The 26,908-nt window shown below is 39.8% G+C and overlaps 1 protein-coding gene across 7 annotated transcripts in view; it reads right to left on the bottom strand.

The window, feature by feature from the left end:
• GRIK1 (glutamate ionotropic receptor kainate type subunit 1) overlaps positions 1–26,908 on the bottom strand; it is a 369,747-nt gene that overhangs the window by 97,037 nt on the left and 245,802 nt on the right. For all 7 annotated transcript variants that reach the window (XM_043593769.1, XM_043593770.1, XM_043593771.1 and 4 more), the window contains exons 5-6: positions 10,437–10,490; positions 7,298–7,471 (exon numbers count right to left, since the gene is read on the bottom strand). In XM_043593769.1, coding sequence (XP_043449704.1) covers positions 7,298–7,471; positions 10,437–10,490 — 228 coding nt within the window. The remainder of the gene's footprint in view (positions 1–7,297; positions 7,472–10,436; positions 10,491–26,908) is intronic.

Raw genomic sequence — 26,908 nt, 5'->3', positions numbered from 1 at the left:
ATCACAGAGCCCAATGTCAGGCTTCATCTCACGAACTGTTAGATCACGACCTGAGCCAAAATCACGAGTCTGATGCTTAACCTACTGAGCCACCCAGCACTCCTCGGCTTTATTCTGTAGTGGCTAGCAGAGTTACTGGCATATAAAAGGTCCTTAATAAATGTTTGCAGAAGGAAGTCATGGTATCTCTTGCCTTAAAATGAGATACATTTTTGTGAGACCTGTATAACGCCAAGGCTTTAAGATATCCTTCTAAGATAAATTGTTTCATCAAGCATCCATGTTCTTCACCATTCTCCTTTATCAATTTGGTGGAATTGAAGGAGAGTAATCTATTGGTAGAATGAGACCTTTTGAAACTCAGTCAGTAACAATAGCTGACTTTTGTCAAGTTCTTATTATAAGTCAGGTGCTACCCTGACATGAAATCCTCACCATAACTGTTACTCTTTTGCGGTTAAAGAAGTAATCAGGTTAAACAGCATCCCCAACCTAGTGGAGGGAAAACCAAGATTCAAAACAAGGAGGTTGGTGCTCGGGTTTGTCTTTACAACCACGAAACCGAACTAACTGCTTCTAAAGCAAGTTTTTGTCTGATGATTTAATAAGTACAATAATAGCTCAATTATGGTGAATATTCACTGACAACTTACTACACACCAGGCACTATAAGCATTTTCCACATGCCGTGTCCTTAAATTGTTGAAATGATACCTTTGAAATAGGCAAAGTCCCCATTATACAGACAGGGAAATGGAGACTTGGAGAAGTAACTTTAGGAAATAACTTTGATAGCTCCCTAACTTATTAGGCAAGCGAGAATTTCACCTCAAGATGTAAACTTAGATTTCAGAGCTCATGCTCTGAAAAACCGCTTGACTGCTATGCTATGAGGACCTGGACCTTTTTAGCAGTGGGATATGCTTTTCATAAATTTGTATGTGTAATCACTAGTTGACAAATGGAATGATTTGGTACAGAAGTGTGAGGAGTAACGTTTCAATGATCTAATGTTTTCATAAGCTGGGCTTAGAAAGGATTCTGACTTTCTTTGTCAAGGCTGCCTCTGCCCTGGGCTGGGAAATAACATGGTTCACAACCATGGGCCTGATCTGTGCTTTTCAAATTCGAAGAAGAAAACCATTTATTCTAAAACCATGCTTCCTCTTGAAGTGCAGTGTTTTCTCAGATGGAAGAGACATGTCCTCTACCTATTTTATAGCACTAATAAACTATCCCTGAATTTCCTTTCCTCTTTAGTTCTGTGCTGGAGGCCAGTGACAGAGCAGCAACCCTCAAGTCATTTTAAGTAAATTAAAAAAAAAATTGGCCTGTGTTTCAGAGTTTGTTTTTCCAAATGCGTTTCTGTGCACATTTTATTTATATCGGAAGGCTGAACAAAACCCCATTACTCAGTGCCCCTAAGAAAATCTTTTAACCGCAACATGGATCACGAAACAAGCATATGAAAAGCAGTCTCACACAATGTTTTAGTTATCACAACAGCATGCAATGGGTTAACTTAACAGCATGGGTTAACTCAGCAGGTCTGGGGTGCTCACACTCTACGTATTCAAAGAAAAGACTGACCTTTGGTTACTGGGAAAAAAAAACACCCCAAACCTTGGCTGATCATAGTGATTTTGTATCTTTGGGGTCTTGGGCATTGCTAAACAGTGTCAGCCAACAGTGTGATTTATGACGAATGCCTATTTTTGTTCATCTGGGGCCCCGGGCCGCGCTATTTCAGTTTGCCCTCAGGAACTGCTGAGTAACTAAGACTAAGACTAAGTAACTAAGGTCAGATATGGGGCTGCTCTGTGCCTACATGACTGACTCCCAATAAAAAACCCTCACACCAAGGCTTGGGTGAGGTTCCCAGGTTAGTAACACTTCACACATGTCCCACATCATTGCTGTAGAGAATGAAATACTGTCAACACAACTTTTCTGGGAGGGGAACACTCGTAGTTTCTGCATAGTTTCTCCTGGACTGTGTGCCCTTTGTAACTTTTTCCTCTGATGGTTTTAATCTATATCCTTTTGCTGCAATAAACTGAAACTATGGGTCTAACAGGTCTGCTGATTTCTGTGAGTCCTTCTACCAAATCATCAAACCTGAATATGGTCCTGGGGACCCCAACACAATCCAGTGAGATGCTACACCTTAGGAATGAGGATTAGTGACAGGATGTGGCTTTACAGAGTCCTTGCATTTTGCTCTCTTCCTGGTATATAACACTGTTGGGAAAAGCTGGACAAGATCGGGGTGCTGAAGGAAGACTTAGTCCTTGTGGAGCGAATGGGCAGAAAGTATGGATTTCCCATCTTCTCTGCAAATTTAGAATCTTCTCTTCTAAAAGAGAAGTTCTCCCAAATAACACCCTTTCCCTTCATTTCCTAAATTTACTCTCTTACTTGGGTCCTCTATTAAAGTATCTCACCCACAGCATACAGCTAGCAGAATTTGTCTCTTAGTATGAATTAGCTAGTTTCCCTTGTGGGGGTGGATGCTGTTGAGGAGCCAAAGTAGTGGGAGAGGCAGTGAACATCCTGAGTTGGGAATGATGCTGCAAAGAGCGAGCTGCAAGCAAACCAGGGTTTGGAAATGGGCTGTAGAGGTAGTAAAGATATAATCACGTACTCACAATCTAGAAATTTGGTAATTGAGGCAGCAACTCCAGCAGGTCCAGTGAGACCCGGCACAGAGGTTGACATATTGTAACATGAAGAAGCATTTTTAGCTTTTGAGGGAGACAGGGGGGAGTTGGAAAAAGAGGACCATATGTGGAGTTGGAAAACATACCCAGGTGATTCCACTGGTCGCAGAAGGTCACACAGGTACCAGGGAAGGAGCCATCCTGGGCTCCATGTGCAAGCCAAGAAATTTGCCTCTTGTAAACAAAAAGGATTCTGCCTCTGCATTTCAGAATGCCTTTTGTTCTTTGATTGAGTACACACTGGCTTCACAGCAGGTACCATCAAGTAAATTCAATTCTATGTCCTGGAGGCTTTGTAGACATTATCTAATTTAATCTATAGAGCACTGCACAGTATTATTTTACAGATTTACAGATGAGCTAGCAGGCTCCTAGAGGCTAAATAACCTAGTCAGGTCGTTCAGTTATTCAGGGGACATAGTCAGTACTTAACGTAGGCTTTGCTTATCTGGAATCCCACAGCCCATTGTCTTTCATCACTGGAATGAACATTTAGGTGGAGACTCAAAAGTGCCTCCCTTTTGGGTCATGCTAGGAAATACTCACATGTGACATAAAACTACTGACCTAACTTGATATCGTGAATGCATTTAAAGAACCGGGAAGGCCAATGATAGACCGGCATTGTGTTGTTTCTATGATTCCTATGTAGTGTTGAATCATATATAGTTTTGGTTCACAGTCAGAGAGGAATCTATCCTAAAATGAACCGCTCCATTATCCCAGTCTATCTAAAAGCCAATAGATTAAATCAGCCCAAATGTTAAGGGAAATTTAAACGTAGTGAAAAGAAATGAAGTACATTTCATAAAATCACTCCAACCTCTATTGAGTTAATTAACACTTCGGTTGATAAAACACCTTCTTTTTTTAATCTCAAGATGTTTTAAATAACGAGTTTCACTATTTTTGGACTCTACTGACTCAGTAACAGTTTTCTTAACTTAATTTTAACCATATTTTTAAAGTCAACATTTTTTCCCTTTAATTACATCTATGGCTCTTAAGTCTGGAATCAATATTTTTCATCTTGGACATGCTTTTCACGTTTGGATGTGTTTTGATATATATCATAATATTATTTGATGATATTTTAGTGTATGACGTTCTAAGAAATTTTTAATAGTTAAACATATTAAAGGGGCACCTGGGTGGCTCAGTTGGTTAAGTCTCTGACTTTTGATTTTAGCTCAGTTAATGATTTCCCAGTTTGTGAGTTCGAGCCCCACGTCAGACTCTGTTGTGACAGCACAGAGTCTGCTTGGGATTCTCTCTCCCTCCACTTTTCCTGCCCCTTCCCCACTCTTGCTCTCTCAAAAGAAATAAATTTCAAACAAACATTAAAGAGGACATTAGACAAATAGGTGGGAAGTAAAAACACATGGGTATTTTTAAACATATTAAAATTTTTTCTACATTATATATTTATAAGACATCTGTATATGTATGTAGTGCACACAAAAATATAACTATATAGGGCAACAGGGAAATTCACATTGGAGAGTGGTGGTATAATGCATACAATTTCAGAGAATGCAATTCTATTAGAGTAATGGTGTAACTTAAATATTAACAGTGGTTAGTCTAGGTTAATTTTTAAAATAATATTAATAGTTTAGAATAATCTCTATCTGCACTACTCAGGCCTATTTCTTATTTATAGGAACTCTCTTTGGACTTTTACAGAATTATTTCGGGACTATATGAATATTTTTCATTTAACATCTTGGTCTTAGAAGATGCTCAATTCTTATTTATTTAGTATTAGTTCCTTTATTAAATACATAGTTATTGAAGGCCTGCTTTGTGCCAGGCCTTTCCCAGTGCTGGGGATGAGGCAGATCACAAAACGACAAAGTCTCTGTCCTCATGGAGCTTATATTCATGTAAGGGAAAGCATAGAACAAACAAATCAAAGTATAGTGTATTAAGTCACAGGGCTACAGAGCAAGGGGAAACAGGCTATGGGAGAGAGAATAACAGCAGGGGGCTACTATTTAGATTATTTAGATAGGGGATTCATAGCAGGCTTCTCTGATGAAGTGGCAAACCGGAATCAGGGAGGGTTTTAGGTAGTGAGAGCCACAAATGATACAGATACACGAAGGAATAAAACATGAGATCTGAGGACTACAGACCCTGTGGAACTGAAACCAGGGGACGTTTCATCAGTAAGGTCGAGAAGAAAAGAGTCTGAGTACAGAGGCGACACGAGAACAAAGATTTGTTAGATCTGGGCCCCAGCTTGGAGACATGGGGTGTGCTCTCTTGACTCAGATTAGTCCACTGAGTGCCTTTAAAGCTGCTCTTTAAATTTGCTGTGACTCAGTTTCTACATCCCCAAACGGGTCGCCTTTACTAGAAGCAAAAAGGAACCAGTGAACTGGTAAATGGACTCTTTGGGTAAATAAAGGTCAATATCATGCTTCATGGGATAAATTTCAAAACTATACCTATTTTTTTTTTCTTTCTATGGTATCTACATGAGATGACGGATACTAACTGAACTTACTGCAATAATCGTTTTACAATATATGTAAGTCAACCTGTTAGGCTGTACACATTCTACAATGTGTACAATTGTATCTCAGTAAAATTGGGCGCAAACAATTCTGCATGACCATGGGATCCAACTTCTAGTGGGTGCTGTGTTCTACCACATTTTTGACTCGTCTAGACATGACCTGATATAGCTATACTCCCCACTTTTAGTGCCCTGGTGAGCCCTTCTCTCCTGTTCTGATAAACCCCTATTTTCTTTTTTATAGTGTATAATAATAACAATAAGCAATAACAGAGCCTAGAGATCTCTTTCTTAGGGGAGATGACAGTCATAAACTTCAGGCAAAACAGGACCTCTTCCATCCATTGGAACTTGACTCTGTCATGCCTCTTGCCCACGGGACTGTCACTTGCCCAAGTCACCAAGAGCTGTGCTGGGGAAATAGCTGGACTCCGTGCCTGGCCTGAGTCAGTGTGAGTTGTGAGGCTCTTTCCTCCTTATTAATGATTTTCCTCATCTCAGTCAATATGTACAAACTGTCCTGTCAGCTCAGTATAATTGAATACAACAGATGCTTTTTTTTTTTTAAATAGATTAAGCCATCCTTGTGATGAATATTTACTGTTTGGCATGAATCCACAATCTGTGTTAACATAGCTCCAAACTGTAACTTTTTTAGTGGTATATACCAAGCAGAGGTAACAATTATTTGAGATCTTATCCTATGATAGAAATCTCATTGGGGGCAGGGAGGATGGTCAGAGGATTTTGAGCCATATTTGAAGTCACTGCAACTACAAATCCAAGAGGAAAACGAGAAAAAACAGTGTATTAGCATAGCTCTCTGTCTCTCTCTGTCTCTGACTCTTTCTCTCTCTCTGGCTTGCTCCTCCCCTTTCAGAAAGCCTAGTATTTCCTCAGATATTCTCTACTTGTTCTTATTCAAAGCAACATTTTAAATCGCCCAAGGCTCATTTGTACCAAAATGCTTCCCATCATTATCTCTCAGATAACTTTGTGTATTTTAAGAGTTATTTCAGGTTTGAAAAACAGACAGGGAGCTTGAACGTGGAATCATCCAGAACCACTTCATTCATTCATTTATTTTTTCTACTCACTTGTTTCTCATGAAAAAAGAAATCCCAAGTTCATTTCTCTGCAAGAGGATACCTTTCAGTTATCAGTAAATTGCATCTTTAAAGCAAGAGTGCTTCTCCCGATGATGGCAAGAGAGAAATGAAATACTAGGCCAATTTCAAATGCTATTACCTGCCTGCATTCCCAGTGTCTTTCCCTTTAGATGACACTGTTCCTACATAGAAAGCTTTTTTTTTTTTTTTTTTTTTATCTCCTGCTATTTTCTTCATCACACAGGGAGCTTCATTAGAGAAATAAAACTAGGGTAGGTGCCTTTGACAACAGAAGACAAATGATGTTAGCAAGAAGCTCTCTGATGAGGCAGTTTGCAATTTATCTGTTCAGCCGAGTACCTCTCCTTTGTCAGGGGGTGGGTCTGGCAACTGCTTCAAGAGCAACATATGGCTGGTGTGAATCACTGTCAATGTCTGCAAAGGTGTTCCTGTACATATCCAGGCAGGAAGAACGTGAACACGCCAACTGTATGTAAATCTGGCACTTTTCCATGTGTGCCGCCGCTTGCTGAGATGTGGCAGAAATGAGGAAGGCAGAAATGAGGTTCTGTCTAATTTTTGTAGGCAGCTTGTTCCTCTTCTTTCTCTCCCTTCTTCCCAAGGCCACATTCCCAGGGGCAAAACTCTCTCCACTTACCCTCGCTTTGGTTTCTGCCTTGGCTCCATCTGGCTGACAATGGTGGCTACTCTTATTAACTTGATCTGGGGCGTGTATAGCCAGAAGGCTGAAAATAGCAGTTTTTGAGCGTAGCCATGCCGAGGCATTGAAAATACCTGAAAAGTTTACTCCTTCTTCTTTCATTCAAGTCAAGGCACAGGTTGTGATACGTTTACTCACACTAGGGAAGGCATGCGAGATTCTTAACCCAACCCCCGAGGAATTCAAACATCACCTCAAGTGATTCTGTTTTAAGACTACTTACTGTCATCATGCCATCCAAAAGGCCAGTCTCTGGCCTGGGGGGGGCCTGCAGTCTCTCCATGGACCACTTCTCAATGATGGAGGACACGCGAGGGTTGTCAATATTAAGCAGCCGAAACCCGGTCATGTTTACACCACTGTACCTATAGAGTTCCAGATCTAAAGCAAATAAGTCCTGCGCAGTATTAAAAATGATAAAAGTAGAAAGGGTTAACATTTTCAACGCTCTCTATGCAAAAGAGAATAACGATCGCAGAAGCAACAGATTAAAACGAAAATGGCAAACATCCTCATGCCACTTCACGAAAGAACATTTCCTATGGTTCTTCCTTTGTGTGCTGCCTGAGAAGCTCTAAGGCAGTGGACAGTTTTCGTTTGCATCTATTTTTTTGCAACAGTGTTAGAGTTTGGGCAAATCAAGAAGAGGAATTTGGCTGTCAATAATTAGTATGCCCTTGGGTATTCTGAGAAGTTGGAGAATTCTGTCGGGGGTATAGTGTTTGGGGTGTTGGAAGGTATCTTTGTGTCCACTTGTTCTGATGCTTTTATTTTATACACGAGGACACTGAAAATCTGAGTGGTGATGTGATTGGTTCAAGAATGACCCGCTTGTCAGTTCCTCCCTTCTCCATCACATCTGGCTGCCTCAGATCTTATAAAGGTGGTGGAATTTGGAACTTGCATATGCACTTGACAGGAAGATCATTTCCAGGAGGAAAAATTATCATTTCCTGGCTCATTGAAAATCACCCATGTCCCATACATTGAGTGCATGAAGAATGTTCACCGGACACAAGCTCTGAATAGGAAGCGAAGGGTTCTCTTCAGAGAATAAATTGGAGCATAGAGTTGTGCGAACCTGGGTATCACAACAGTAGAACTAGTTCCCTGTCAGACAGCGTTTCCAGAAAAAAACATTTAATCCACTCGTGTCTTCCATGACAGAGGAGGCTGAGTGGAAACCAGGGGTTTATGTTGATTCATATTTAAAACAGATCTATGCGATAATTGCAACTTTTTTCTTATGAAGAAAGGTTTGACTCTAAAATGCCATTAAAAATGCCTCACATTGAAGAATAAACCAGACTTCCAAAATAACATTTAACAGGAATAAAAAAAGAGAAAAACTTCCATGGAAATTTCCTAACGGTGTAAATGCTTTATGGAAGTGCAATGCAAGATAGTATATTATCAGTGATGACCGCAGTTCTAAGGAGAAAGAAGTAGCTTCAGAAATACCTCATGATTTGTATTTGCAGAAGATGCATCCAGATTTGTTCTTTTGAAGAATTCTTCTCTACACTGCCACCCTTTACCAAGATAATGTTGGATTAGACTGTAGAATTTTAAGAGGGCAGCTCTGTGCTCCTGGCTCAGTATCAGAAAAAGAGTACTGCCTTCTAAAGTGTTATATATATATTTTTCCCTTTGTACTATGTAACTCTCTTTCTCCTTTTAAGTTTTATTAATACTCATGGGCAAGAAGGGTAAGAATATATAAAAGCAAAGCATGGAAGAATGCAGATAAAACCAAAGGAAAATGCTTAAAGAAGCAAATTTAAAGAAGAAGACCTAGAAAGATTTCCACCCAATGAATGGAAGAAAAGTTACTCAAACTACAAGAGGTCAGACAGAAAATTCCAGAATGCATATGGAATCCCTCACAGACTCTATAGCACATAACGCAGTGCGCTAAAATGAATACATTACACAGGTGCAAAATTAGGTGGGCTTAAAAGTTGAGGTTTCTATGCAATATAGAATACGGAAAGTCTAGGGTCCGATTTGCAACACCTGCTTGTCAAGGAAGGATGAAAAAAGCAAGACTATGAGAGTAAGTTGTTTGTTCCTGAAAGGTCTCTGTGAAGACCAGCCTTTTTCTTTGTTCATATTCTTTCTCAAATTGCAACAAAACTAGCCTTAGGAGGGTGCACAGCCAGGGATGATAGAAATTTCTGTGGCAGGTGGCCATGCCACCTTGGGTAGAACCCAGGTATTCATGGTGATGGGGAGATGGTTGTACTTGTGACCTAAGATGCTTTCCAGGTCTCAAGGTTTCCCTTGACTGTTCTGACAGAAGACCTGATTAGGATGTCCATGAGGGGGGGGGGGAAGATCATGGAAACTTTAGTTCAAGATCTTCTGCCCTGCATCCCACTCCCTTGTCCCAAGCTCTGGAGCAGTGATGATTTTGGCACTTGCCCCAGAACATTGGTCTCATGATGTCCTCTGTACCTCTTCATGCTCTCAGAGATACTTGAGTGAGGAATAGAATGAACTGTTCCTATCAGTAGTATTTATTCAAGGACAGCTGGTCCTTGTTCCAAATTCTTATATTTCCCTTACTCATCAGCCTCCCTTGCAAGTTTTATTTGGTAAAATGGTACTTAATACATTTCCCAGAATCTGGGTGGATTTCAATGGACACACCTTAACAGAGTAGTAAAGAAGGTTGGTTTTACGTTTTCTTTTCATGTAAGAAAGTGGAATGTGTGTGTGTGTGTGTGTGTGTGTGTGTGTGTGTGTGTGTCGGGAGGGGTGTAGTGGGGGGGCACAGATTTTTGAAATTGAATGAGAGCTATCACATCATTCACATGTGTTCAATGCCCTAAGTCATTCTCCCTTGATCTGATACTCTCAACATTTAGTGTTGTTTCTTAATTTATTAGGCTCAGTGCCATTTTTTTTTTTATGGTGAAGAATATTCTCTGTGCAAAGCATCTCTGATGCTCCTTTTCTTAATGGTCTTCAAAACACCTGACAGGTGACCCCTGGCTAAGCCAGCTATCTACTGGACTTGGGCAGGTAAATCATATAGATCAAAAAAGCCAAGATATGCTTTAGTGTGGCTTCTAGTGTATATAGAAAATGTAGATGATTCTTCTTTATGCATATGCACTTTGACAGTTTCTATTTAATGAAAGTATCATTTTAATCCCTTTCCAGATGCATATACATAGATGCTAGTTTAAAAAAGAAAAAAAACCCTGCTCTTCAGCATTTCTGGATTTATAGGTTTCTTAGGAAAGTAATACAAATCTCCATGACAATATCCTGCCTCTGACACTGGTGGGGATGACTTTGAAATAACTGGAAATGTTTCCTATAGCATGGAATACGTTTCTACCAGATGTGCTTACCAGGGTTGTGAAAAAGTAGTGATAGTACTCAGTCATCATGCCCATGAACAGAATCTGCAAAAGAGAAATACGGGGAAAGAATCAGAAACAGAATTATAATAAGAAATAGATCATGAGTAGGGCAATTGCAATAGCTTGAGGACATAGAACAGGAAGAGGCTTTGGAAACCCATGGATTCAGCAGATCAGAAACCTGAGACAGATCAGTGGCTGATGTGGGCTGATGCGGACCCAGACCATTAACCTCCATCCAATATTCTTTCATCAGACTATGTTCGATCTTCATTGAAGTGGCAGGTCTAACGATCAAATTTAAAAATAGTTTATGCTCACCAAAGTTAATATTTGGAATTGTTCTTAATAATGCAGTGTTTTACTTTCTTTATTGCCTGGGTTTCTGAGTAACACCATGCTTAGATATTTTATTGATCTCCTTAGCTTTAATACTTACCGTAATGCCTCAGAGTAGAACTCATTAAATGTTGAATTGCAATACTGGTATGTAGATGTATTTAAATGAGGATTTATACATATGCATATCTCTGAAGCCTCTCTCTCTACTGCTCTCCCATCTTACCCCACAGTGTGAGGAGGGGAAAAGAGGATTTGTTTATAGATAGAAGGATGGGGACCATTCCTGTACAAATGCCACACCACCTCTTAATTCTGATCCCCAGTTACCTACTTGGGATCTTAACAGTTCCAGACATTCTGTCTGTATTGTTTTTACCTAGAAGGGGAGGGGGAAAGAAGGTGAGCAGAAAGGACAAGGTTTCTGGGTAGAGGTAGTTTATTAAACTGTGATCTTATTTTGGGTTCCTGGAAATGGTGTCCACTGAGGAGAAATAGTTGCAAATGACTTGGAGATAAGCAACAGTTTCTAAATCTCCCAAATCAAGGGCATCGCCTTCCTTGGGGGCAGGTCGGCAAAGGACTATTTGGGTGCTGTTTCTCGGTATTTGTATAGAAATGAATGCAGAAGCCTAGGAAATAAAATTTCCAAGTCGGTTCTCCCCACAACTCTGATAAATTCTGAATGCAAATGAGAATACCCTCTGGAAATTTTTAAATCGGATATTGTTAGACTCCATTACAGAGCCATCCTGAATTGGAATTCCTCAGAGCAGAGTTTGGATTTCTGTATTTCACAGCAGTGGTTGAGAATCACCAATATATGGAAAACATGTCCATTCACAACAAAGAACAGACTTTTATAACTGCAATTGAAGAAATGGATTGCAAAGATCTCAGGAAAGGCAACATATGTTATCAGAGGTCCTAGAAAGTGCCTAAGATATGTAAACTAGAGTGATTTCATGTGAAAAGGTATAAAGAATGAAGAGAGTATTCAATGACAGCACTGAACACACCAATCAGACACTTCTTTTGCCCTGTTCTGCTAATGTGGAGACCAGAGGAATATTTAGTGAAATTGTAATGTCATGAAGGTAAGACAAATGACAGGAAACTCTCTCTGAATCCTGAGCCCCACCGTGTGTAAGTCACTCCTATGGTGATAACAAGACTGAGCTCACAAAAGAATTTTAAAAAGGGTAGAATTGCTTTAGGGCCATCAATAACGTTTAAAGCCATGCATGGTGAGGTCTTGTTAGCTGGTCTCTTATATCATCGGAGCATAAAGAGCTAACCTGCCACGGTCAGTCAGGAATCCAATTTTTCACTTTGGTTGTTAGATAGTGTAATTGCAGCCAAGCCTCCTCTTGAAAGAGGACTGGGCAAGTTTTATGTCAAGATATAGAGCTGGACACTGAGGTTTAAAATATCGTTTCTAACACTGAAAAAGCAACAAAAAGGCACCTGAGTTTTCAGCTTTTCACTGGGCTGACTTTTCTTTTAAAATGTGATTTCGGAGGGGCTCCTGGGTGGCTCAATCTGTTAAGCATCTCACTTTTGGTTTCGGCTCAGGTTATGATCTCATGGTTCATGAGTTCAAGCCCCACATTGGGCTCTACGCTTGGCAGTACAGACCCTGCTTAGGATTCTCTCTCTCTCCCTCTCTGCTCCTCCCCTTGCTCATTCTCTCTTTCTCTTTCTTAAAAATAAATAAGTGAATTAAAAAATAAAAAATAAGAATAATATGTGATTTGGAGACGTTTGGTCGCCAATTGAGGGCATAGGCTTTTTTTTTAAACATTTTTTGATTGGATGCAAATATTCATTCGATATGCCTCGTATTTAATGTCAGAAAAAAGTTATGAAGACACAGGGAATATTCGTCTAACAGGTCTACTTTTATTGCAGATAGAACCCTTGGGTCATCCGGGTATACTTTTTATTTGGCACGCTAGAAAAATCTCCATTCTTGACTTTCCTACTTAGTGCCTGGGTGAGTTTCTCCTAGTTCTTCCTTTGAATTTCCTATAAATGGAAAATAAGAAACGAGTATAGTCATGGATCATTCACCTGCTACCTTTGTGTACTCACTAGGACACAGGTGACTGAGAAGCTTCTAGATAAGAATAAAGCCAGTAGCATCAAAAGTGGTGCTTTTTAAGCAATCATCCATGTAAGAGTCTGTAGACTGGTTGGGGCCAGCAGTTTGTCATCTAATAATAGTATACTTTATAAATAAAAGTATTGCATTCACATGATGATTTTCTCTCTGCACATTGGTATTTCCACTAAAAGTCATTAAGGGATTAAGAAAATGTCACATCAAGATAAATGTCAGTTTTTCAAATAAAAAAGTACAATCATGATATGGGGAGTTTTCTAATCTTGGCAAAACTGACTTTTTCCTAAGAAACGTTACCCTCTTTGAATTTTGATAGCGTACTTATCTGCCCGACTAACTGAGTGGTGCTGACCTAGGCAGTGTGTACCTTACCAAAGCAATATTGCTAGAAACTAGTTCTGGCTATCTCTAAATCATTTTTTACAGCACTAAACACACCACATCGCACACATTAATATGAAATGAATGTGGCTGTCAATACTGTTCATATTACCCTTCATTCTTCCACTAATATATTCTTTTGATAGTGTTTGTTTCTTAACAGGATTATTCTTATTTAACAACCCTTGACATCATATCATTGACCTCGATTGATAGACAGTAAAAACTCCAGCCCTTTCAATAACATTATCTATCTGTAATAGGGGCAATACTGAGAATCTACTACTCTTCTTGATTTTAGAAGACCCATAGTTTAGACACCATTGATGCTATTGCCAATTTCCCATCTTGAAACGCAAATGGCAGGATTGCATTTCTTGTTCTCTTGTACTTGGGGGGAGCCATGTGCCGGTTTTGGCCAAAGAGGTGGGGAAGATCCTGACATGTCACCCTCCAGAGACTCACCCTGGATAGGTGATTACCATGGTTATCAGGGCCATAGCAAGCTGTTTTTCTTCTGAATAAAAACAATTTTCTGTTGCATGAGTTTTTCAAGGCATGGAGGTGTTCTTTTTTCATGACTTTGTTTTGACTGCTGGGGAGTTTAGGGTGAAAACTGTGGGTTCTTCATTAGCAACTAGTAGGAACGCAAAGTATATATTCTATGTGTGCTCATGCCATTCAGCTTTGTTTTTCTTATCTAATATTCGTCTTTGTTCCAACTCCTCTCCCCTTTAAAATGTATTTATCACTTTGTTTCAAATGTACTTTCTAGGCTGCTTTAATTCCTTGTGTAATAGAACTATAGTGCATAATAAGTAATCATGATTGGGAGAAGCTAAAAGATTTTTTTCTCACGAAGAGGGATGAACTGTTCGGGTCTGAGGTAGCTGAGTTGGGTAAGAGTAGCAAAAAAGGCCCCCCAAAATACTATTCGTTGTTAATAATAAGAGCTCAATTATAAGAGCTCAAGAGAGACTATGGTAGTTAATTTTATGTGTCAACCTGACTGGGCCAGTGGATGCCCAGATTAAACATTATCTCTGGGAATGTCTGTGAGGGTGTTTCCAGATGAGATAAGCTGTTGAAATGGTGACTCAGTAAAGCAGATGTTCTCCACCCCACAATATGGTGGGCATCATCCTGTCCACTGAGAACCTGGATGGAACAGAACTTTAGAAGGAGGAGAATATGTCCTTTTACCTCCTGCCTGACTACCTGAGCTGGAACTTTGGTTTTCTCCTAGCCTTGGACTAAGATTTTCACCACAGGCCTTTCTGGTTCTCAGGCCTTCAGACTCAAACAGGACTTACACCATGGCTTTCCTGGCTCTCCACCTTGTGGATGGCAGATTGTAGGCCTTCTCAGCCTCCAGAGTCATGTGAACCAATTCCCCAATAAGTCTCTTCATATCTCTCTCCTATTGGTTCAGTTTCTCTGGAGAACCCTGACTAATACAGAGAAGACTACCAAAAGACTAAAAATCTTGATACTCTGAATACATTTGATATTCCATGCTATCTAGAAAACATAATCCTTAAGCCAGCAAGAGGAAGGGTGGCTGATACCCTATTTGAAGAGATTCTCTGGATTAGGATATCACGGAAATGCCACATACTATTCTGTTGTTTCAGTGGCTAGAAAATAATTACTGTTTCTTTCCCCCTCCCCCCCTTTGGTAGTTAAAATGAATCTTGAAGATAGAAAAGAACTCATTGACAGTTGACTCTCAAAAGGACAATTCTAATGGTCCCACCATTATCAAAATACCCTGGGGCAGTTACTGCTCATTAACAATGGTGGCCTCACCTCCGCCCATCCACTCTCTGGAATTTTTACAATAGGACACTTATGACCTTGTTCACAGTAGCACTGACTTTCCTTTTCTATTCTCAGCAAAGACTATCTCTTGGAATTAGATGGGTTATCATATGCAGCCCAAGCAGCACAAAGATCACATTTTAGTTTGTCTGAAGAGCCCTCATTCAAGTCTTGAGGAAGATAACCGAGACAGTTAGTGGGCTCTAACTCCTGTGTTTAGTGACACAGTTGGCCTATGAGATACCTGGAAAGTCTCTGGGTAGAAGTCTTCTGATAACATTTCCTGGTATCTCAAGAAGTCTGCACCCTATTTGAGCCTGATCACTTTCTAGAAGGCAATGCAGTGCTATAGAGGCAGTAACAAAAAATTCTCTACAAATTCTCAGCATCCATTGCTAAGGGCAAGCCATATGTCACAAATAATTGGCATAACACTGCTATCATAGTAGCAGAAACTTAAAATGAAACCTGGAGTGCTCCTATGTGATTTTGAGGTATTCCTGTAATATTTATAAGGGTTTTTATTACTGCTTCTTTTCATTGAAAAATAGGTGTCTTCGAAGTTTATATTGACTAACCTGAAGTGTATTGCTGCTTTTATAGCCTTCTCAATATCAGGATAAATTCTCAATCATCAGACAAGGTTTTTAGTCAATAATTTCAAGTGAACAACTTCCAAATGTATGACATGCAATGTGGCTAAAATAATGGTTTTACCACAAGATAGAAGTAAGTTATTTCAGTGTAAGAATAATCTTCAGGAAATCCATTGAATGATATCAAGTTTCAGAGCAGTGATTTTTAGAAAAACGTTTGAGTGCTAGGGTATAGTGCTTTCTCACCTACCAAGTGTCATACTTTAGGCTGCATCTACACTGTCTTTGGAGAAGTTGCTTCTTCAACAACACACTTTTTAATGTTGACCTTCAGTAGAACAATTTAGGTATAAGTAGGCCTTGAGATCAGTCTTTATTGCTTTTTTAAAAAAAAAAGATACTCATGCCAAATTAAATGATCATAATCTATATCTACAAAGGCAACAGTGGAATGCATAGAACATAGCATTGGATCCCCACTCCTTTGGAGTAGGCTAAATAATGACCCCATAAAAATGTCCATATCCTAATTTCTAGAATCTGTTAGTATGTTACTATACATAGAATAAAAGGATTTTGCCATCACAATTAATTTAAGGATTTTAATTTGGCGGGGGTGACTCTGGGGGGATTACTCTGCCTTATCCAGGTGGGCCCAATATAATCACCAGGGTCCTTATAAGATGGAAGCAGAAGGTCAGAAGGCAGACAAGGTGATGTGGAAATGAAAGCCGGGGGAGGGGGGAAAGGCAATAGATGTGGGGCCATAAGCCAAGGAATGAGGACAGCTTTTAGCAGCTAGAAAAGGCAAGGAATTGGATCCCCCCACAAAGCCTTCAAAAGGAATGCAGCCTTGTCAACTTGTAAAGTCATATTGACTTTACACTTGTGACCTCCACAACTATAAGTCAATAAATTCATGTTGTTTTAAGCTACTACATTTGTAAAAATTTGTTACAGCACCAAAAGGAAACCAATGTACCTCATTTGCCCATCTTTCCGTGATTATGGCACCCGAGACTGAACAATTTTGGTATATTAATAGCAAGTGCACGTGTCAAGGGGAAAAATGTTTGAAGTTTAAAACATTATTTTTATTTATTTTTATTTTTAAATTAAAAAAAATTTAAGTTAATTTATTTTGAAAGAGACAGAGACACAGTGCAAGTGGGGGAGGGGAAGAGACAAGAGAGAGAGAGAGAATCCCAAGCAGGCTCCATACTGTCAGCACAGAGACCAATGTGGGGCTCAAACTCATGAGCCGTGAGATCATGACCTGAGCTGAAACCAAGAGTCAGCCCCTTAACCGACTGAGCCACCCAGGTACCCCTGAAGTTGAAAACTTTAAAAATTTTTCCGTGTCCTTCCATTCATGTGCACCTGCTAACTCTGTGTCTGTGCACAGATACCAGCCATCTACAAAGAGAGTCTAGGGCTTTTCCATCTGTTGGAAGATGGTGCTATGCCACTTACAAACCCAGGCATCTTCCTCCTGCCCCCAAGAGAAATGAAAGAGAAGCAAAGGATAGTCCACAAAGTGTTGGTGAATGAAATGGTCATGCTGTTTGGGAATATCTTTCAGTTGTAATTTCTTTATAAGCTTCTCTCTCTAGAAGTAGGGTTAGGACAAGAAGGGAAGCTGATGCTTACAGATATTAATAAATGGAGTGGAAAACAATGAGGTAGTTTAGCTTCTGATAATCCTACCAGAAGAGCCAGATTGCAACACTCAGGTGCACAACAGAAGAGATTATGCTATTTAAGGGATACTGACTGCTGACAACAGAGCGGGAAAAAAGATTTCCCCTGGCAGAATGAAATAGGCAAGTTGGCAAATAGGAGAGAGTCAAGATTTTGGAGGATTACATGAACCCGAAGAATAAACTGTCAGTATCATCCAGGGAAAACTGGTGGGAAAATGATGTGGAAAAAAAAAAAAAAAGAACACAATGAAGAAAAGTTTGAACAGCAAAGTACTGAGAAAATCTAAAAGTACTGAACAAATCTAGACAAAGTACTGAACAAATCTGGAAAGTTAACAGAGAATAAATATGTTGAACACATTGTAATCTTGCAATAATGGTGGCAATAAAAACTATACCTCCAATTACTCTGCAGATAACATTTTGAGGGAAATATGGGCATGCAGCCAATAATTGGTGGTCTTGCTGGTCCCATGAGTTATCCATAGACTAGTGAAGTCATCGTGAGTCTGGGTCCTGTTCTTCAGCTTTTATGGCTTTTTATTTTGCCAATGTATTTAATAGCTACCAGGCTTAGAAAATAATTATTTATATGAGTATTTGTCAGTGTATTAGCATCTCTAAAGAGCTTTTAAAAAACACCAATACCTGTACCCATTCTCTAAATATTCTGATTTATTTGGTCTGGGGTATGTTCTAAGCATTGGTAACTGTTCAAAGCTCCCCAGGTAATATTTACATTCAGCCAGAACTGAGAATCACCTATTTATATTAACCAAACGTAGTTTTAGGCTATAACAACAATGATCATTGCAACTGTTTTCTAAGTGCCACGACATACCCACTGCTGCCATACTTTTTTTGTTTTGTTTTGTTTTTGTTTTTTTATGTACTGTTGGGGAGAAAGTGTTATCCTCAGTTTATACATTTGAAAGAGCATATAACTATGCAGTTGAACCCAGGCTAGATATTAAGCCTGGGCTCTTTGTGTTATATTAATTTATTAATTGATAATAAGAGATGTATGTAGCAGGAAAGTCAATTTGCACAACGTTCTCCTGGACTTTGAGAACCCAAATAAAAGCATATGATTAGTGAGAGAAGAGTTAGAACCACAGGAGTTGATGCTTTAATATAAGGAATGAATCCATCAAGCCAAGAGAGCTTGATAAGCTGCCCATATATTTTTGAGGGACCTTCCTGTCCAGAGAGTTGGACCTAGCTGTATAAGGTTGTGCCTTGGATGGTGTTGCAGGTACCATGAGGACCCTCACTCACCCTTCCTCCTTCTATCAGGATTTCAGACCTACGTTGTTATTTTTATTACAACATCTCTTAGATATTAGAATTAATTAGATCCTAATTTTGAATCCCTTTGGTAATGTTTGGGAAGACCTTTAATCTCCTAAATGGAGTATACTTTCATCAAGAAAGGGCAGTTTGCAAAAAAATTATAACTTTAAAACAAAAGTTTATTTATTTATTTTTAGAGAGGGAGAGCACACGAAATGTGTATGAACAGGGGAGGGACAGAGAGAGAGGGAATGAGAGAAATCTCAAGCAGGCTCCATGCTATCAGCATAGAGCCTGATGTGGGACTCAAACCCATGAACTCTCGTTAGATCATGACCTGAGCCAAAATCAAGAGTTGGATGCTTAGCCAACTGAGCCACCCAGGTGCCCTATAAACTTTTTTTTTAAAATTGTGTAATAGACATTATTATAGATATATTTACATACTAGATGTTACAATGGCAGTGGGTACAAGGTGTGGAGAACTTTGCATGACACACTAAACAATGTGTCTTTTGTATTTCAGGCAATGTGGAAGTGGGGATAGGGCACTCAGGAGTTTCATGCTAGAAGAGAAATGTCACATATTTTATTTGGAATGTACAGTTTTTGAGGCCACATGGATGCTGGATGGAGAAAAAAATGGGGGCTTGCGACAGAGAGATAGAATGTTCTAATATAGCAGGAAGATGATGATAGAGATGGAGAAAGGAGGTTGAATCTGAAACATATTCGGAAAGCAGTAGCTACAAAATTTGGTAGCTCATAAGTGGGAAGGGTGAGGTAGAGTCAAGTGAATTCCTAGTTTCTGTGTTGAGTAATTGGATGGTATTTCTAGTCACCAAGACAGGAGCAGGAGGAGAATGTGGTTGGCTGGAGCAAAGGAGAGGAGGAAGATGCAGTGTGCTGAGTTAGGTATGGAGATTTCATGACATGGGGCAAGATACAATAGGGATACTTGGGAAGTCAGGCTGAGAGAAGGTTTGGGGACCACCGTTGTGCCATAGTATATGTGGGAGGTGATGCAGTGACAGAGTTAGCAGTGGGAAGCGCTGTATCACTCTTACAGTTTTGCCTAGGCACGATACCACTCATGGTGTTGATGATGGTAATCTCTCACATGTAGGATATTTCATGCATCAGTGGTGGGCTTGATGCCTTACGGGCATTGTCAAATTTAACGTCTCTCAGAACAACGTGAGATATGTACAAGACATTCCTAAATTTTACAGATATAGCAAAGAACGAGCCATGAGATCCTCTGCTAAATGACCTCATTCAATACACTGGAGTTTTTCATCGTATTTTACTCCCCCTCTATCTTGGCAAAGTCTTTAGCACGTACAAAGCATCTAATACATGCTAGCCAAATAATGGTGGGATTTACTTCCTACAGAGTCACCCTTATGACAGAAAGGATTTGGCTAACAGTCATCGGGGAAGTAGGGTGGAAGGATTCTTTTGGTAAAATCTTGCATTTATGAAGGGTTACAGAAGCTGAGGTGGTAAATAAACATAGCAACGTGATTTTTTTTAACCTACTTCAGTCTTTAGGCTTCCTTAGGAAATCCGAAAGAAGCTATGGATCCTTTCCCCTGAAAAAGGCACACTGGGGAGAATGAGCATACCCAAAATTTTGAATAAAGCTGAGGTTCACCAACCCTGCTAAAGGCTTAACACATGCTTTGATGTGCACATCTTCAAGTTATTTCCATGATTCCTTCTAAATTATCCCCACTTCTATTGCAAGGATAATTTCTCTTGTCACCTATACAGCCAAATTCTGATGTAGCTGGAATTAAGTATTAGAGCATTTCTGAGGCATACGTGTGATTTTGATTACCTCCCAATTCAGATTGAAATAAATCTATATCCTTTTCCAAATCTACTCTTTGGAAATTTTTGTGAATATGCAAATGGGCATCCTGTACACTAAGAATCTGGACAAATGACAAGTCTCCTCACTACATTGTTAGTTACCCATAGAGATCAATTAATTCTTTTGTGTATTGAATAACACACTCATATCTATGAGCTGCTCCTAACAAACAAAACTAACTCTATGCTCAGGAAATGTAAATAGATTTTAATATCAACCTGAGAGAAATAATTAAGATGAGAATGTGCTGCCAAAATAATTATATATATACTACAAATTATCATCAGTTAGTATAAATTGAGAATCGTCATTATTACATCATCGGGATTTAGCCAAAGTAATGAACTTCCCATCAATTAACAGTCTCAAAGACTACCAAATGACTTTAGGAACTTAAAAATAAACAGCTTAAGTATTTCCCCATTTCTTTGAAAGCCTACTATGTACAAGGCAATGCACAAATTCTTTATGTCTAACACTGGGAAGAAGATTCTTGATCACTTGTATGCATGGAGGCTCAGAGCTGCAGAGAACCTTGGCAAGATTAGAATCCAACAATCCTATTTGACAGATGAAGTGACTGCATTTAAGAAGAACCAACAGACTTTCCAAAATAGCATATCTAAATGGTCTAAGAAACTCAGGTCATAGGCATGTTAAACCCTGGTTTGAAATTCCGGGCTTACCATTGGGTGTATGACATGGGACCTCATTTTTCTCATCTGTAACATGAGATATTTTGAGAGGATAAAAAGATACCATTCCAGTCAAATGCATAGCATAGTCTTGCACAAAGTGAGTGCCCAGTGAGTGGCAATTATTTTATTCTATTAGGGCAAGAGCAGAATTTGCAACTGGATCTACTGACCGTCAGTCTAAGACTCTAGTCATAGATAGAAATGAGTTTTCCAGTCTTTCACCAGTCCATGGGCATTGGATGGCTACACTCTGTGACTTTCATTTCAAGGTCTCTTTTGATTAAGGGGGCAGAGATGTATGTTTTCCTTGGTGTTGTTTTTACTGTTGTATCGTTCTCACCTTCAATAAGTACTCAACAAATAGGTGTTCAACTAAAGAGTGAATTTCTCTACTGTGCTCCTACCACATTCTCTCCTTGGCTTCAATATAATCAGCATTTCTTGAGGACTTATGTAAACTGGACAAATGAGTGGATGTTTGATAAACAACTGAATTAAAGGAGTATAAAGTTTAACAACATGTGTTCCATGTTCTATTGCGAGGAGAATCAGTTGGCATCTGGGTGTACATAACAGTATCAGAATGAGATGCTTTTTTTGCCCCTCTTTTAAATCCTGAGGTAAGTTTCAAACCCCAGTCTAGCCACTGCTGGCTCTGTGACCTTGGGCAAGTTACAGAATCTCTCCGAGCTCTGTCAGTTTCTTGTATACAGAATTTTCTCAGGAAAACGATTGATGCATTTCATTCGCTTAGCACAGTGCCTGGCACATGGGAAGTCCTATAAGAGCAGCTTCCAAGGTCTTTATGATTATGATTAAACATGATGGGGTTGTGTATCTGACTTAGTGGGCGCAGGTTCCAAACACGGGTGTGTGACCTCTTGGCACATCGCAGATGAACTGCTTGGCTGGCAGTTTTCTGTGTTGAGAGATAAAAACTGATTGTGCATCTGTCCTTGGAAATATGAAATGAACTCTTTCTAACCATCTCTGTTTGTTCTGCTCATAGGCAATAGATACAACATCTACGAGGAAAGAATCGATGCACAAAATTATTTAACTAATCAGCATTACCGCTCCACTTTCTAGTAGAAGAAAGCAGGGTATTAAAACTACATTTTCTCCCTGGCCTTGTTTTTATGTTAATTGACAGAAAGGAAAAAAAATAAAAACAAGAGAGCACAAATGTTGACAGGAGAAAATGTGATATAATTCCACAAAATATTTTGGTTCTAAAATGTTTTATGGAGACTAATGGCTCAATTATAGCTTAATGCTCATTGCTCTAAGTGTTGTGAGGGGGATGAGAAGTCTCTCTTCTGAAGCACTTGTTCATGGAAACAAGAAAGCAGGTTTCCTGAGAGGGAAACAGCATGTTCATGATCACCTACTGGCCGCTGTCCAGCTCAGGGACTCGGCCCAGCCCTGATGCAGCTTCCCTGCTGGACGGAGCATCACGGTGTCCCCTCCCTTTCCGTCAGGGAACCGTTAGGATTCCGGCTACTGTGCTTGAAAATGTGACTTGCTTTCTCAATCCTATTACAGGATTTGAAAGTGTCTGTGCAGCTCTCCAAAGAGGTAGATGTATTTCAGGAAGTGGAATCATAGGCTGAAATGCATTACAGTTCTTAATAATATAGGGCTTCAGACATTGAATAAAACCTTCCTTTGAGGAAACTGAGGCATAGAGGGGCAACTTGCTCAAATGTGCTTGGCAGAGTTGAGAGTACAGCACACTGAGTGAGCTGGAGGGAGGTGATTTAGGAGACTGTTTTTATTAAGAGCTTCTAGTACAGTTCTTGGATCGTTCATTTATCCATTTCCTTTATTCATTCAGCAGAGCAGTGTTGAGCACTCACTGTGTGTCAAGTAACGTAGTACATGCTGGGGATTTAGGAGAACAAGACAAAGGAGGTTTCTATCCTCCTGGAGGTTATAGTATTGTAGGGAATATGGACCACAAACGAGCCGATGCCCAGATGTTTGCATTATGAGCATGCTCAGTACATGGTGGATGAAATTATTACTATCTCTGAGCTTCAATTTTTGTGTGCAAAAGAAGGATAATACCAATTATACCAAGAGTTATTGGGTAGAGTAAAGGAGACAGTTGCTTATCAACCAGCATGGTGCTGGACGTGTGTTAGGAGTACCATTGCAGAGTGTTCTCACTTCATTCTTCATCTTTAAATTCGTCTCCCATCAGCCACTCTCTTGGTAGAATCAGCCTCAGTAGGAATCAGTAAGGGTGCAGGTAGGGCGGGCAGTGGAGAGTCAGTGGGAAGAGAGTAGGAATTGGGGGAAGTGCTGAGGATTTGGGGTGTCCACGCTGGAGACAGTCTAGGAGACAGTAGCATCCTTGCCAAGCAACAGAACGCCCACTGGGAGGTGGTGGATAGACAGGGAGAGAAGAAGACGCTGAGTGCTGGGATGAGTCCTATGTATATCCTGCTGGTTGCTGGGGGCACTCTCAGACTACAGAAATTCACAAAGACATTTCATTCATACGAAAGCCCTGTTCCTCTGTAACCTAATCAAGTCTTGACATTTGAATTTCTAACTAATTTTTAAGAAATAACTTTTCAGATTCTCATCATATAGCACTTGTTCAATATGAATAGAAATAATTACCTTACCGGAGTGATTAGCATGCCCAAGAATAACTATAGACTTTTTCCCCCAATTTTTACTTTTAGATAAATGTCAGATATCTTCTTTAAAGTGCATTTGATTTCTTTTTTTCTGAAGAATCATTACAAAGTAGTAAAATATGATGAAGGTGCAGGGAAATGCAAAGAAATAATGGGAAATGTGCTTGAGAAGAAAGCCAAGTTGACCTGGCAGAGAAAATTTTATCAGCAATGATTTTAGTCACCAACAATTGGGAGCTATTAATATTAAGTTTATCTAAAAGAGACCAGCAGGAAGTGGTTGTGTTTCTTTCAGACATTCTGGAAGCCTACTTCAAAATGGAATGGCTTACCCATTCTGAATGGGGGCCCTTCATGGTAAAGTGGGCACACAGGCTCCAAAAACAGGTGGTCTGGAGACCATGTGGCAGCCTGGTTACTCAGAGAGTGACCTTGTTGGGGCACTTAACCTATCTGAGCTTCAGTTTCCTCAACTCTTACCTGAGAATACCAAATTTACCCCAGGGGTTGTCTGCATTAGACAGAATATCGGATGCCAGGAATCATCATGGCACCTCAGGAAAAGAGATTGGTTGACTAGTGGCTGGAATTAGGGCCTTGAATTCCTTCACTCTCCAGCTTCCCTAGAGGCACACTGGGCAGACAGTTACAGGGAAGGTCTCTGTCTTTGTTTCCACAGGTTGTTGTCCAAAGCTAATGGAGCAAGTCAAACTGGGTCACACAGAGCCCTTGGGCCTCATTTTAACCAGAATAGCAAGTCCTACGGTCCTCAGTATCACTTTCCAACCATATAGCTTCTCAGAGGTCCAGATTAAACCAACCTGGAGCCTCTGCTGTGATTTCACAAAGAGCGAATGTATTTTCACACACAGTAAGGTAGGGATTTTATGCTAGAACTTCTACAAAGGCTCTCCCCACTTCCAAACATTTGTAACTCATTAGTCTGCAACAAAAAGTGGATGAACATACTTCCCCCAAAGCCTCACAGCAACCCTACCACTCACATGATGAGGAGAGTGAATACAAGATAAAACATAATAGGGCACAGGATGGAGGAAAGGGTTTACGTCAATGGCTAGAACTAATCCCACTCCCTCTTAGCCCAGCTGAAATTTCTTGGGAGGGCTTCACTTAGAAGGTTTTTTTGGTTTGTTGTTCCAAAAAAATTGGTCTTCGAATGAAATAATCTCTATGCTATCAGGAAAGAGCCACTTGCATCAGTGGGACATCAAATCCATATTTATTGAAATAGAGGAGAAACTCTTTCCCAGGCTTGCTTGTTCCAAGCCTGTGCTTTGGGAGAGATGTAGCCAGGTATGTGAGCCAAATGGATATCTCACCAAGAGAAGTCTCATCAGCAAATCATTGTCTTAAATGTAACAGAAGTCCCCAGTCTCTGTTATAACAGACTCCTGGAGGGGATGCTTTTTTGTATTTTGAGGGCTACGCATAGAATCTGGGTGTTTTTCTCAGTTCTGGTTCACACCCCATTACACACTTTAATGAACTGCATTGAAATTCTCAAATGAAGCCTCAAGATAAAACGCTGCTGATTGTATTTATTTACCTTTGAAGTTAGCTTGTGACATCACTACAATATGCTTGCTTTCTTTACTGAGAGACGATTATAGTATCTAAAGGTTTGTTAACACAACTGTAGTCTAGCAGTAGGTAACACTTACTCTTCCCCTAACTAGAGAAGCAAAATTTCATAGAGGAGAAGGTTCAGGATGGGATAGAGGAGGCTGAGTTCCAGATCCTGGCTCTGTAACTGTGGGAAAGTCATTTCGCCTCCTCTAAAGTGAAAGAATTGGCCTTGATGATGTCTAAGATTGTTTTCAACTGCAACTTTAAATATTTCTCTGACTCGATATCGATTTTTAGTGTAATCATCCAGGAGATAATAGAAACATGTAGTCAACTTTCCTGATTGTCTACTTTCAGGTGAAATTAAAACCTCAACTCTGAACTCCACGGCTTCAGGTATGAGATCCAGCCCTGGAGAGTCAGGTGGATAGGCTGCTCTAAGAGCTCTCCCAAGTGATTCGGAAATCTGCAGTTCTGCGTTTGTACGGAGGGACTGGTGTGCTTAAAAGATCAGTGCCCATTGCCAGTGAACCACATAGCACATCCCAAACCTTTTAAACTAGAGAGTACAATAACAGCTTGTGTCATTTCAGACAAGAACATTGCCTTATGCTACAATAACCGCTTATATTCAATACAAAGAGACACCCATTAAGGCCACGTAAATATAGCCTGGCTATTTTTTTTTCCATGTTCCTCCAAATTCATCCCTTGATCTTTTATTAATGCTTCTATTTTAAACATCTGGCTAGCCTTTTCCATTGTCTTCGTCTATGCCAGAGTTTCTCAACCTCAGCACTACTGGCATTTTAGGGTACATAAATCTTTGTTGTGGGGGATGTCCTGTACATGATAGGATATGTAGCAGCTTCCTTGGCTTCTAATTACTAGTTGCCAGTAGAGTGCCACTGTCCCCAATATGATAACCAAACATGTCTCCAGACATTACCAAAATTCCTCGAGTGTCCAAAATCACTCTGGGTAAAGGACGCTGGTCTATGCTCTATCTTTTTTTCCAATTCTGAATTTTCTTTCACGGGCATAAGATCAGGGCTATATCCTGAAGTGCTAGAAATGATTACTCTGCTGTTATCATTATTCCTAACATTACTAATACCTTTCACTTACATACGATTTCGCAATTTATCAAGTGTTTCTACTCACATTATTCATAAAGATTAATGCATGGCAGTTCATTGTCTATGACGAGTTACAAGAGAGAAGCATCTCTTCTTTCATTGTCCCTGTGCCCCCTTTTCACCATGCTTGGAATCCTGCGTGTTTGACAAAAGAGGTCTTGCCATGAGGAAGATGTCTTTAGGACAAGTCAGGCGCTGTGTAAATGAAATCTGCTCAGTCTTTTCAAGAGATTTGAAAGATGAGATGC

Source organism: Prionailurus bengalensis, chromosome C2 (assembly GCF_016509475.1).
Source record: "Prionailurus bengalensis isolate Pbe53 chromosome C2, Fcat_Pben_1.1_paternal_pri, whole genome shotgun sequence".
Lineage (NCBI taxonomy): Eukaryota > Metazoa > Chordata > Mammalia > Carnivora > Felidae > Prionailurus > Prionailurus bengalensis.
This window is presented reverse-complemented; position numbering and strand designations above follow the sequence as displayed.